General features: G+C 56.6%; 4 protein-coding genes across 4 annotated transcripts; 2 read left to right on the top strand and 2 right to left on the bottom strand.

The window, feature by feature from the left end:
- Window positions 1-161: 161 nt before the first annotated feature.
- PAN0_013c4617 (HAD hydrolase) lies at window positions 162-1,561 on the top strand (the record flags this gene model as incomplete). The annotated part of the gene is made up of 4 exons (XM_014799745.1): window positions 162-725; window positions 811-1,000; window positions 1,081-1,154; window positions 1,220-1,561. The coding sequence occupies 4 exons, from the start codon at window positions 162-164 to the stop codon at window positions 1,559-1,561; spliced, it is 1,170 nt and encodes a 389-aa protein (XP_014655231.1).
- A 276-nt stretch (window positions 1,562-1,837) lies between these two features.
- On the bottom strand, window positions 1,838-3,403 carry PAN0_013d4618 (uncharacterized protein; the record flags this gene model as incomplete). Its single annotated transcript, XM_014799746.1, has 1 exon — window positions 1,838-3,403. The coding sequence occupies one exon, from the start codon at window positions 3,401-3,403 to the stop codon at window positions 1,838-1,840; it is 1,566 nt and encodes a 521-aa protein (XP_014655232.1).
- Window positions 3,404-6,321: 2,918 nt separating this feature from the next.
- On the bottom strand, window positions 6,322-7,812 carry PAN0_013d4619 (uncharacterized protein; the record flags this gene model as incomplete). The annotated part of the gene is made up of 1 exon (XM_014799747.1): window positions 6,322-7,812. One exon carries the CDS (start codon window positions 7,810-7,812, stop codon window positions 6,322-6,324), a length of 1,491 nt encoding a protein of 496 aa, XP_014655233.1.
- A 5,005-nt stretch (window positions 7,813-12,817) lies between these two features.
- On the top strand, window positions 12,818-13,459 carry PAN0_013c4620 (uncharacterized protein; the record flags this gene model as incomplete). The annotated part of the gene is made up of 2 exons (XM_014799748.1): window positions 12,818-13,051; window positions 13,241-13,459. 2 exons carry the CDS (start codon window positions 12,818-12,820, stop codon window positions 13,457-13,459), a joined length of 453 nt encoding a protein of 150 aa, XP_014655234.1.
- Between the last annotated feature and the right edge of the window lie 348 nt (window positions 13,460-13,807).

Raw genomic sequence — 13,807 nt, forward strand, 5'->3', positions numbered from 1 at the left:
GAGATTGCACACAGCGCTCTAACAGTTTCAGATTTTATTTTGCGCACGGTTGCTCGGGCCGATTATGCGGAGGAGCGCTCTTGGTACGCCCCAACCTTCCGATTCTCGAAGATCCCACGCTTATCATCAGAACCATCAACATTCCCGCTAGACATCCCAAAATGCTCAGATCGAGCTTGAGGGGAGCACTGCGCTCAGTCCCGTCGCGGATATCCGCTGCTGCAGCCAGGCAGAGCGTCCGCTCCCTCTCCAACTCGGCACCAACACGTTCGACCACCAAGGACCTTCAGAAGCCGCTCGCGTTTGCCTTTGACATCGACGGCGTGCTCAAGGCAGGTCCCATCGTTCTTCCCGAAGCGAAGCGCGCGCTCCAAATACTTGAGGGAAACAACCCACGCAACCAAAAGATCCCCTACATCTTCATCACCAATGGCGGCGGCAAGCACGAGTCGGCTCGCGCAACCGACCTCGCCAGAGAGCTCGAGGTGCCAGTCACTCCGGAACAGGTCATCCAGGCGCACACCGTCATGAAGTCGCTCGTCCCGCTTTACGCCGACAAACCCATCCTCATGGTCGGCGGTCCGGAAACGCCCCCAAACGCCGCAAGAGACGTCATGCGCAGCTACGGCTTCAACAACGTCTACACCACCCTCGACCTCCACGCACACGCTCCCGCCGCCTGGCCCTTCTCCACCGTTCACCCCGATCAGCTTCCATATGTTCGAGTAAGCTTCGGCACCTCGCTCGACTTTCCTTCTCTCCCACGTCGACACAGTCACTGACATTCAGCCCTGACGCATGATCACACAGAGAGACGACTTTTCCAAGGTCCAGTTTGCCGCCATTCTCGTCTTCCACGATAGCAGAGAGTGGGGCAGGGATACCCAGATCATCATCGACATCCTCAGATCCCACAACGGCGTCTTCGGTACAGAGCACCCGCCTTCAGAGCCGCTCCCCGACAAGCAGATCCCCATCTACTTTTCCCACGGCGACTTGCGTAAGTCTTCTGCTGGCCAGCCACACTTTCTCTCCCTGTCCTCTGTCTGACCGCATCTCTGGTGTCCGCATTCTCCGCAGTGTGGGGCAATGACCACAGCGTTGTCCGCTTCGGCCAAGGTGCCTTCCGCCTCGCCATCGAAAATGTCTACAAGGTAAGCCCTAGGTCATTCCGGTCCCTCCATGAATCCAGGTACTGACGGCACACGCGAGCCCTCAGCACACGACTGGACGCGAGATGGAATCGACCGTCTTCGGCAAGCCCTATCGCATCACCTACGACTATGCCAACGAGCTGCTGCGCCAGCATCTTATCAGCATGGCACCCGCATCTTCCGCCACCGCCGAGGCCGCCAAGCTCGTCGGGCCCTCGGTCTGGATGGTCGGCGACAACACCGAGAGCGACATCCGAGGCGCCGTCGACTTTGGCTGGTCCTCTGCGCTCGTACGCACAGGCGTCTACAAGGACCACAACGGCCCACCCAACTACACCCCCACCATCCTCGTCGACAACGTAGAGCAAGCCGTCATCCAGGCCATCCAGAGGGAATGGAACCTCTGAAGGCGCTTCAATTCGCCGCCACGAGCAGAAATGTAAAGACTGTGGATTGCATCTTGTCAAGCTTCACAAAGTGCGCGACAAGCGGGATGCTTTAGGAAAACCATAGATGCCCGTGACTCGAAATGCCAGGAACGAACGACGAGAAGGAAGTATCTACACGAATGGTCGGTGTGTTCGGAGACAGAGTTGTGGAGACGAGGAGGGACTCGAATTGCTTATCGGTCCGCAACATCTCGTCCTCCTCTGAACTGAGCAAGAGGAGGTATTTTGACTGGTTTAGGCTTGGCACTGGGACGGCTTGCGCTTCCAGTAGATCTGGCCGTTGGAGGTGCCGTCTCCGAGGCTGTGACCGGTGTTGCCCAGCACAATGTTTCCATTGCCCTGACCGTTGCCCGACGTGTTGCTGCCGACAGTGGAGCCGTTTCCGATAATGACATTGCCGTTACCGCTGCCGTTTCCACCGCCGTTGTTGTTGTTGCCGTTGTTCGAGCCGGCAGTGTTGCCGTTGCCAATCACAATGTTTCCGTTGCCGTTGCCGTCACCAGTAGCACCTCCGCCAGTGTTGCCATTGCCATTGTTCGAGCCGACCGTGTTGCCACTGCCAATGACCGTGTTACCGTTGCCGTTGCCAGTGCCAGTGCCGTTAGACGACGTGTTGCCATTGCCGTTACCAGAGCCCGTGACGTTGCCAGAACCCTTGACGTTGTTGTTGTTGCCGTTGTTGTTGCCGGTTCCGGACGATCCAGTGTTGTAGTTGCCATTGCCGTTGCCAACGCCGCTGCCCGAGTTGCTGTTGCCATTGCCGTTGCCGTTAAGGCTCGACCCAAGGCCGCCGTTGCCATTGCCGTTGTTGTTGCCACTGCCAACACCGGTGTTGCCGTTGCCGTTGTCGTTGCCAGACGAAGTGCCGCTGTTGCCATTGCCGTTGTTGTTTCCGTTCATGTAGCCCCAGTTGTTGTTGCCGTTGTTGTTGCCGTTGGCGGTACCAGTGTTTCCATTGCCGTTGGCGTTGCCGCTCAGCTTGCCCCAGTTGTCGTTGCCATTGCCATTGCCGTTGTACGAGCCGTAGTTGCCGTTGCCGTTTCCGTTGGCATTCTGCTTGCCAAAGTTGCTGTTGGCATTGTTGTTGCCGTTCATGTAGCCCCAGTTGCCGTTGCCGTTGCCGTTGGAGCTTCCACTGCCGATGTTTCCATTGGCGTTGTTGTTACCGTTGCTCGTGCCGGTGTTTCCATTGCCGTTGCCGTTGGCGTTGGAGAGGCCGCCGTTTTCGTTGCCGTTGGTGTTTCCGTTGTTGGAGCCAGAGTTGTTGTTGCCGTTGCCGTTGCCCTGTGCAGCGCCTACGTTGCCATTGCCGTTGGTATTTCCGTTAAAGGAGCCCCAGTTGTTGTTGCCGTTGACGTTACCCTGTCCGAAACCATAGTTGTTGTTGCCGTTAGTGTTGCCGTTCTGGGTTCCGCCAGAGTTCTGGTTTCCGTTGCCGTTTCCGTTGAGTATTCCGCCGTTCAGGTTTCCGTTGTTGTTTCCGGAATACGAGGCGGAGTTGCCGTTGCCATTGACGTTTCCGTTGGAGCTGGGAACGTAGGTGTATGGGCTGTAGGAACCAGTTCGCTGCTGCGAGGAGGTGGAAGATGTGGATGATGTGGACGAAGACTTCGACGAGGCAGTCGGCCACGAAGGGAACGAGGTGAAAAGGCGGCTGTTTGAGCCCCACCAGGAGCCCGAGTCGATGCCTCTTGCTGAGATCGCGCGGAAGCTGTCGTCCGACGAGATGGCGGGAAGCGCCGATGCCGAAGAGGCGGAGAGGGCCAGGATGGCCACAGTCATCTGCTTGGAAACCTTCATGGTGACTAAAACCGCTGAGAGTAAGGCTGGGTATGAGCTAGGAGGCGTTGGGATAACGGTCTTATGTTCTCCTGGTCGCTGCCATGGAGAGGCAAGTGGATAGATCGTCGGTAGAGTTGTGTGCGAGGAGGATGAGAGGAAGATGGAAAGGGGCGTTAGGGGTCTCGTCGCGATGGTCGAGGGGGTATATGTATGCTCTGGCCATTGACATTGTGCTCAAGAGCGTACACAGTGAGCTGCTATACAAGGCCAGGGCAAGCGCGTGTCGGCACGAGGTCCGGTCGGAGCTTGGAGCGGAAGTGAGCTGACGACGTGAGCGGAGCTTGCCCATCAAGAGTAAAGTGTTTCTCCGTGCTCTATGACAGGGGAGGCAAAGGAAGAGCCGCATCTTTGCACGGCTGAAGACCCCAGACACCAGTGTTGCACTATCCTGGCGCCACCTCTTTTCATTTCAGCACGCACCTACGCGGAGGACCGCATAAACACACATGCATGAAAGCATATGACATGCGGATGGTACCAAAGGGCGGACGCCACAAGCACAATTGCAGCATGACTTCGGCACCAAGCTTCGCGGAAAGAAGGCGGAAAGAAGGCGGGGAGGCAACGGGGAGGAAAAGGGAAGCTGCATAACGACTTGCATGCCTGGACGCGACCATTTGGCCGAAGATCAGGCCGAGATGCCCAGCATGAGTCTCTTTGGTGGCAATGAGCAAATCTGCAGGGAAGGATGCGCGCTCTTGGAGCGCAAGGGGGAGATTGACAAATTGAAGCACTTTAGTGCCTCGACACTGTTCTCGTCGAAGCGCAGGCGGGCAAGGCCATGCGGGGATGCGCAACGGGGAGGCTCCCGAGTGATTTTGCGGGGAGCTTCGTGCTCCCCGTTGCAGATCGATTCGAATACAAAAATAAGGCGTTTCCTTCCGCGCCATTTGAATTTCGGCCTCTTCATTTCAACTCACTTTTGTAGCTGCGAATACAATTTTGACTAGGCCACAGCTGTCAAGCAAGGCCAGCCGCCAAAGCGCTCTCTCTCCAAACCACCACGCGGCATGACTGGAAGCCCGGTTCGGGCTCCTAGTCGCGGGTCAGCGCGGTTCCAGTTCACCAGGCTGCCGTCGTTGTCGTCCAACCTCGCTGTCTCGCCCGGACCTTTGCTCGGCCCACGTCTGCTTACCGCTTCCCATGTTTCGAATCATCCGCTTTCTTTCTTGATGCATCCTTGCATCGCAACGCCGCATGAGGCGTCGCCCGACATGACTCTGCTGATGTTCATGTGGTCTACACGGGTGCAACATCAAGTGCAGTAGCCATGACAGGCCCATGCATAGATATGTGCAACGAGAGCTCAGGCGGCAACTCATCTATGCATCGTCGGTTCACCGAGGATTATTACTGCCTCGCCACTTCGTTCGGCACGTTCGGCATCATGCCAAGCTGGCACTCGCATCGTGAGCTTTCGGCAGAAGTTCCACCTCCAGTCAAAGGAGCGTGAGAAGCATGGATCCTTCTGTTATCGGTACAAGCTTGGCAAGCCACCGGATGGTCCCGGATCCACGGGCACAGGTGACCGTGGGAGGGATGGGCTTCGGCAGCATTCCCCGTTTTGTATCTAGGATCCTGGGACTCAAGACCGCGTGATCCGCAAGATAGTCGGTAGCTTTGCTCTCGCGGCTTCCCACTCTGCACTCCGCTTCTGTCCAAGAAAAGAGTCATTCGAGTTTGGTCAAAGCGGCTGGCAGCGTCCCACGCACTGCCAAAATCGGCCGGGCTCGGCCAACGATGAGTCCCATGCGATCTGAAGAAAGTCCAGACAGCGACTACACCTCCAACTCTCCATGTTGGTTTGATCAGTACCCTCGTTTGCAACACGGTCCAGTCTCTCGGGACGCTTTCGAGATGCAAGCTTTTCCTCGGGGCAACACCGCCTTTCGCCACACTGACGGCAGAGGACCTCTACCCGCTGCTTTGTTCAGCGTGGCTCCAAATTGGGGCCCTCTTTCGTTCCCGGTAATTGCTTGTCAACACATGTCGCCCTCTTCATTCCGGTTTCACACGGCACCGGAGCGGAACCGATCAAGACATGTCAACCATCTCTTTTCTCCAGCCGTCTCTCCATAGCTGGCTGCTTTCCCTGGCACAAGGTCCTGCTCGAGACTTTTCTGTGCTCCTTTCGACAGTTCGAGACCCATGACCCAGTTGGTTCCAAGGAATAGGATCCAAGCTGCTGAGCCAGCGTATCCGTAGCTGAGGTACGCCCGAAGTGACGGCTACCACATGTCATGATTAGAACAAGAGATCACGTTGCGTCTTGGTGCCTTGTTGGCTTGCCCTTTCGAGCGAGGGGCGCCCTTAATTGATCCGCGGCGCAGCTAATGGGAAGTCATGAGATCTACTCGGTACGATTGTGACGACTGGTCATTGACGTCGCTCGGCTCTATCACTGTCTTTTGTCGGATCCGAGCGGAGATTGAGATCAAGGAGACTGACTTTCAGCGCTCTCTGGAGCTTTCTATGATTGTTCGTCCGCATCGGCCCAGAGCTTCCCGATGCGAATGCACAGCCCATATGCAGCCGATTCCGAAGTTCCCGCCAGGGTCTTCGCGAGCGTACGCATCTAAGCGAACGCGTTCGGCCTGCGGGTGCAAAATGTGTGTCTGGGAGCCGTCTCACTGTGCTATCAAGCATGTCAGCTGTGCGAGAATGCTATCTTCAGGACTGTGCCTGCGGGTATACCTCCATCAGCGCGGTTGAGTGCTCACCAGACGAAGCAATCTTTTTCTTGGCAAGAGCGACTGTCTCTCGGACGATTGGGTAGATGACGATATGACCATTGATTAGAATGTATAAGTCAAGGACGTGAAGCCTCTAAGGACTACGGGTATCTAGGAATGCATGTACAGATGACTAGGGATGAATCAGGTGCGGAAGAAGTGGAAGACGCCACGGGCAAACGCGAGCGAGGCGTCGTCGACAACCCTGGACCACACATCGCATGCCAGCACGGAGAGCGGAACCATCGAGAAGAAGAGGGCGGCCGTGATCTTTGCCGGGCTGGTCCAGCCGAGGCTCTCGGTGAGGTGGCTGTAGAAGAGACTGCCAAGGCTGAGCATGACGGTACCCGAGACCATGGCAATCGAGAAGCCGAGACGTCCAAAGTAGGTGAGGACTCGAGCCGAGAAGAAACGCTGCAGCGCCGGGCTAAGCTCGACGAGAACAAGCAGGCCAGTGGCAAGGAACCAGTCGTCCCATCGCGGGTAGGCGATGTTGTTGTAGTCCCAGTGACGGTTGAGCGTACCCGTGTTGAGATCGATGTGACCAATGTAGTCGTTGTAGAACATCGAGGGGAAGGCAGAGATCCAGAGGTACTTGAACAGCACGCCGAGCGCGATGAAGATGGTGGGAATGAGCTTGGGGTTCATGAACTTGGTCCTGGCAGAGTTGAGCGGAATGCCCTCGGCGGGGATGAGCTGCAGGTAGACAGTCGAGTACTCGGCGATGGCGAGGCCCGTAAGCGTGTACCACGACCAGCGACCCATCCAAGCGGAGAGGATGATGAAGCTGACCAGACCGATGTTCTTCCAGCGGAAGATGGTGAAAGGAAGCACCCATGCGTACACCATCAGGACGTAGGTCTGCTGGAACACGACCGAGGTGAACCACATGATGCCACCGGGAGGCATGTACGTGCTGGCAACCGAGGTGGTGTATGCGTAAGGAGCAAAGACGAAGGAGACGACAGTGTTGACGTAAACGACGGTCGACTCCCACACCTTGGGAGGCTGTGCGAGCGGGTTGTTGAGCTTGTCGGCCATCTGGCTGGCGTACTTGAAGCCGCCGAGCACGGCGACCACGGAGGTGAGGGCAAGTGCGATGGCGAGCGGCAGGATCAGTCGGAAAGGGCGGCGGAAGCCGGGACCCGCGAGCGTGAGGCCGTCCCTCCTCTCGAGGAAGGTCTGCAGACCGACACGGCCCATGAGGATGATGTACATGTTGGCCTGGAGGCTGCCGTTGAACATGAGCGGGCTGAGCACCTTGCGCAGTACGTTCATCCATGCAGGGCAGGTCTTGGTGAATTCTGCCGGGAAGGTGCCGTCCATGTCGCGGTCCGTGACGATGGCAGGAGCGAAGAGGCGGAAAAAGACCCAGAGCAGTGTTTGAAATGCGACGAGACCGCGGATGCCCTCGAGGTATGGGATGCGCTGCTTGCGCTTGCGGCCGACGTCTGCGTCCTCGTTTGCGAGGAAAGGCTTGGGCGTCACATCGAAGCGTGCGTCACCCTTGAGGATGGTGTATCCGCGCTCGTCGGTCTCGGGAATGTAGGACTTGTCGACACCGGCGGAAGCGTCGACGAAGACGGGGAGGTGCAGCGGCTTGAGCGCGCTCGCTCGCTTGGATGCGTCCGTCATTTTTGTGGGATGACTTGGTTGGGGTTCGTGCTCCAGATGCCTGAGGGAAGGATATGATGGAGCGCTTGAAGCCGGCAAGAGGGAGGCGTTGAAGGGGGGATGTCTTGGTGGAAGCAAATGTCCAACGTCAGAGCAAGAGGTTTATATGGCGAGGGCGCCATTGGCAGGAGGCGAAATGCAGAAGAACTTAGACCGAGACAGAGGTAGGGCCAGCAGCGGGCGCAGCTGGCTGGTGCGAAGTGGTGGAGGGCGGGATTGGGCGCCGGCTAACCGACGGCGAGTTGGTTCAGAGACATCGCGACATGGATGCGGCCACAGTCAGAAGTGGAGCTTGATTGCGAGACGTCGGCGATACAAACTTGGGCTAGCCTTGGAAGCAATGGGACAGGGCGGTCTACGGCAGAGTACCAGAGTGGAGCCAGCCTTGCGCTGCGTGCGGGATCTGCAAGTGTACCGGGGACGGATCAGCGCACTGAATAAAGTGTCTAGCCATGGGACGCCGGAAGGCAAATTGACAGAGTGTCTCTCTGACGGCCTGCCGCTGCTGCAAGCGGAGAGGCCAGAACGGCGGCGCCTCGTCTGGTGCGTGCCCAGGTGCCGGGCCAGAGAAGGCGCTTAGCGGAGATTACGTCTGGGCGCTAAATGCTTGGCTGCTGTCAAACCGATTCTAGACTCCGCGTCAAGCCTGCACTCCAGACCACTGAATCTCGACGGAAGCGGAACGCTCGCGCGAGGCCGAAAAAATGAAATAAAGGAAAATGCCCAAATCTTTAAATTGTATTCATTTGTTGGTGCGAACAGCGTGGTCTTTTTTTTTTCGAAAAATTTGAAGGACAGGCGGGCAGATGGTGTGCGGCCGTACGCCGTGTTTGAGACGCTGGTCGAAGCCCGAAACTAGGGCCGCCGCATTTCCTGAGCGATCATGAGGCGGCATCCCAGCTACCCCATCCGATCAGAACCGGAAGCCTCTATACAAGATCTCCTAGTCCTCAATCCCTAGGGTCACAAAGTCGGTCTGTGGGGTCTGAGCTGTGACCTTTTGCTCCTCAAGCCTACAACTCTCTCTCTTTCTTTGTAAACCTAGAGTAGAATTGTATTCGTCAGTGACGACAGTCAGCTGTAGGTGCGCAAACCACCTAAATCACATGCGCATAGCTGGTGATCCGATGAGTGACTGAGCAAGGCCGTCAGCGGCGACGACACTGGTCTCGCCTCGACGGGATGCAGGTACACAGCTCTGGAGGCTCTCTTGGTAGCCGCGCCATGGCTGGCAGGACTTCGGACACCCACGCTACTGTGGCGGGGCTGATGCTTGGGCTTGGGAGGTCTCAGTGAAACCCGGTGAGTGGACCACCAGGCCTTTCGTGCAGTTGAACTCAACACACACAGAGAGCACCTGCTGCCGCTTCCAGTTGCTGAGACATCCGTGGCCGCGCGGCTTGCCTATATTGTATTCATGGCTGAGACATGAATACAGGGGAGCATTTGCCGCGATGCAGCTTGGCTACAGTGGCAGGCCAGCCACAGTGGTGGTGAGACACGCGTCCGGACGCGCTTGCGCTGCACGCACACACTGCCAGATTGGCGCCAAGCGCCGTCACGCTTCCGTTCGACGTGGGCTCTGGTGCCCGAAAATAGCGCGAAAAGTGGGAAAGGGCCAGACCTCGATGTGCGAGTTGCTGCAGGCACGGCGATCATTGCTTTTTCTTTTCAATTTGGCAGCATTCAAAAAGGCAATTTTACAAAAATTCGCAGTGAAAAGGCAAATTCTCCACCGGGTGTCAGAATCGGGCTTCCATTCGAGACTACCGCGCTGCTATTGTGCTACTGTACGGCCGCTCCACCCGAAGGTTGAGTTGCCGGCCGTCCACCTGGTCCTACGTGCCTTTGACAGCTACGATGCTACAGTGACAGGCGATAAATCGGATTCGAAAAGCAGGGCCAGCATGAGGCTACATTCGGCTTGCTGCTAGGAGCGGTGAATGGATCCAGGACGGAGGCACTCACATGCGAACGTTGGAGGATCGGCGTATGCCAGTATCGTGTCGATCTCACCCTGACACTTTGTGACAGGTTCGTCCTTGTCTGAAAGCATCGACAATCACCCCGATGTGCGTCAAAGGGTGAGACGTTGTCGTGTCAAGTAGCTTTGGCGAGCCACCTCAGATTGTCTGCGAGCCTCTTGAGCAGGCCGTCGTCGAGATCCACGCAAGAAACCCGTACTGATGCACTCTCGTCCTTTCCGTGTTCTACATGTACCGTTCGCCAAGAAGGCAGCAAAGTTGCGGTATCGGCTCAGGGCGCGAGCTCCTCACGGCAGAGTTACGTTCTGGGCCCAAGCTAGCCGGAATCGCTGCATGCGACACCAAAAAAACAATCGGAATACACCTTATGTCTTGAGAGAGCTTCAAAGTAGAGCGACCGTAGCTCGTCTCCCGTTCCGATAGCCCCACGTAAAGCGAACTGGTGCACACGTGGACTCGAAGTCGGTCACAGCTACAGATCAAGACCTGCCCGCCAAACGCATTGTGGCAGGAAACCTCTTCGCAAACCTGGCAGTAATTCTGTCCGATTCATTTGAAGAGGCAAGATTTACAGTTCAGTCCAGCACGTTCGCCTCGAGATCGCGTTGGCACAAGAATTCGCAAGTGCTGCGATCTGCGCCAAATCTGGGCCAAGAGAACGTGCAACAGCTGCTCTGAGCTCAAAGTACAATCATGCGATCTCGGCGTTTCGTTTCGTACTGGAATCAGGCAATGGGCAGCCACGCCTTCCTTCCATCGGATCTCGGATGCGGAAAGGGTCTCGAGGGTCTGGGCCCGCTCCTCCCGGCTCTTCGAAAAAAAAATCGGGGCCGCGTTCGCCCGAGACCTGACGCCACCAACGCCGTTCTGTGCCTTGCCCGATTCGAGTATAATTTAACTTTGCTTTTATTTTTTCCCCACGCCCGGTTCAGGCGCAGTCTTGGGCCGCATCGATCCTCGTTCGACCCTGCTGTATGCGGCTCATACATCGAGCGGCAGACTCTGCGCTGTCAAACGATACGTGATTCATTGACGTACGAGCTTTGCTTCCGGGAAGATAGGATGATCACAGGTGAGCACCCTATCTGCCGCATGTATCCGGCTACTCACCTACCTAAAATCGCATTTTCGTGCCATTTGTCAAGCATGATTTTTTTTTGAATTTCTTCCTGAAATGCAATTTGGCACGTGCAAACACCATCAGGATCCTACGGAGTCAACAGAACGTAAATCCCGGAAGCAAGCACCAATCATGATATGGCGTAGAAGTGCACCATTGCTATGAGAGGAGCAGAGGCCGACAGCAATGGAATCCTAGGAGGAAGAACTGCTAGCGTCATTCGTTGTTCCTGCTTTCACGGATTAATTTTCGGCCCTGAAGATCTGTTGACACGCTAAACATGAAATTTGCACTAGTCTGTTTGTGCGCTTGCGGTGCGATGATAGGGAATCGAACGCTGTGAGGCGTGAGCATCGCAAGGCCTGCGAGAAATAAGCCCCGAATGAGCTAGATGTACGCATGCGTATCATTTCGCTTCGTTCGGCCTGCGGTTGGACTCTGAGTGCAAACATTGTCGGCGCGCTTGGGCGGAGTTGCGGCTTGGAGCCGCCACAAAGCCAGATCACAGCCGCTATGCCTTCTTCAACTCATTCAAACTCAGCGCGACACTTCGCGCCCATTCCAGACTTCTACAAACTGCTCTGCATTGGGAGCCACCCGGGCCCCGGCGCTAGCCAGCAGAGCGGTGGAAGTGCTCATTCTCTAGATTCAACGGGCGGCTACCCAGTAGCTGCAACCCTTCACGTGCTTCCGCTGATAGGCGCCAAAAAGGTCTGGCGCTTGGCGGGGCTGAAATGTGTCACCGTGCTCGAAGCGAGAGACCAGAACCTGGGAACTCGCTCCTCTTCCCCTCCCTCAACGAAAAGGCTCAGAATCGTCAGAAAGGCCTCAGGCTCTCCACGCTTGCGAGCTTGGACGCGATCGCCAAGCAGTCGTCCTACGGCTCGAACGGCACTGCGACTAGCCAGCTCATTTGAATTCGTCAGCCATACAGCACATCGAATTGAAGTGCCAGAGTTCTCATTCTTTCGATTCGAGCTCCCTTCTCTGGCAACCAGACACGATGCAAGGCTTGATCGCCATAGTGAAGAGCAGATAGGAGCGAAAGAGAGTCGGAGTCGTTTCTACGCCAAGCTTCGAATCGCCCCTGCAGGTACTGTACCAGTCGCGTTCTGCCACCTCGCTTAGAGCGCGTGGGAGATCAAAGCGTGCCTGCATCCGACGGTTTGCCTTGTCCTGACCTGCAAGCCTTCAATGAGTCCAAAGCTCTCGAATGCAAGCCTCGTTCGCATTGGAAGATCGAACACTGAAGATCCGTGAAAGAGGACAAAGCCTCGATGAATCTCACAGAGGTGAGCTGACGCCGTGTTCCTGGCCTGCTAGCCGAGAGCACGCACTTTGCCGCCCCTGGAGGCGTGGTCGAAGCAGAGCATGCACAGAAGGCATCCTAGCTTCGATGCTCTCTTTCACCTGCTACTGCATGCATCAATCACCACTTGACGAGATGCAATAGCAAGCGTTGAAAGTCTAGGCGGTCGTCCTGCGTATTGGCGCAAGTAGATCCAGAAGCTGCATTCGGTGGTGGTGGTGGTGGCTCCCCCGGTCGGAGAATCTGCGAAACAAGGGCAAAAGGCGGCGCTGTGGGGGATTTTCAATCATTTTCAATTTATTTTGAAAAAGGAGAAGCAATTTCGACAAGCACGGCGGACTGGAGGGCGGATGGCCGTGGAGCAGCGCATGTGGCCGTCCGAGACATTGGCCACCAATCTAAAACCGGCCGCACTTTGGATCACCGACACCGCTTGGCCAACGCTCTGAGCGCCTGCACGCCTCACGGCTGGCGGTCTGGCCTACGGCGCTCTTTCCGCTGCAGGCTTAGCGCTGGTGTCAGAGGATCACCGCCAGATTAGCGCACGCCGAAATGCCGTGTTCCTTATTGTTGCAGGCTTCAAGCTTTCGTGCATTTGATGCTCGCCGCGACTATAGCTGTCATGCTGCTGGCGTAGCTCTACACGCTAGATGCAGCACCGACACTCAGTACGTTCTCGCAAACCGCTCACAGGGGCCGAACGCTCTCAATGACACGACTTCTGAGCTCTACGGTATGACATCGTATTTGCTTGAAAGCATTCAGTCTCATGCCAACCGCAGTGAGGTTACATTTGAGGTTGATGTCAAAAGTACAGCGTCCGAACCACTGGATTTAATCCTGCAATTTGATTGAATTTAAACTTGGCTCTGTGGCCGCTGCGGGCGCTTCAGATTCTGCTTCCGCTCCGACCGCAACCCTGCGTTAGGCGAGACATCTGACAGAAACGCCGTCTTTGGGCTGCACGACCATTAGCCGCTTGCAGCGTGCCGCCTGTCGGCCTCTAAAATCCCTGAGACACTCGGTGCTTCGAGCCCCATCTCGACCAGCCACACGGCCCGCCTCACACACGCATCCGAACGCCCCATCTCTCCACCTCTCGTCCTCTCGTCCTCTCGATTCGGCATCTGGTCCACTGCCCCTGCCAAGCCCGCAGGGCTCCGCGCTCTCCAGCCACCTCATGGCGATATCTGACACCTCGTCCTCGCGCTTAGTCGGGGTTCCACGCTGCCTCTTCCGAGACTGCGTTTCGCCTCCGCGGCATCCAACCTAGATGGCCTCTCCAGAAAGGCAAATCTCTCCCGTCACTCGCTTCCGCATCCTGCCACTCATGCCCTACCCGACACAGCTCTCCCACGCTGCCACTTTCCTTCAGATCAGCCGTGCACTTTCTGACACCGTCAACCGCCGTGTCTCGAGCTCCTCTGGTGGGCTCCTACCCGAGTGCAAGCCATGACATCGTGCCTGCGACACATCATATAATGCCAGAGCCATTCTTGTCACGTCGCCCACATTGTCCACCCATCTCACAGCATTCCCACT

Source organism: Moesziomyces antarcticus, assembly GCF_000747765.1.
Source record: "Moesziomyces antarcticus DNA, scaffold: scaffold_v10013, strain JCM 10317, whole genome shotgun sequence".
In the NCBI taxonomy this organism is placed as follows: domain Eukaryota; kingdom Fungi; phylum Basidiomycota; class Ustilaginomycetes; order Ustilaginales; family Ustilaginaceae; genus Moesziomyces; species Moesziomyces antarcticus.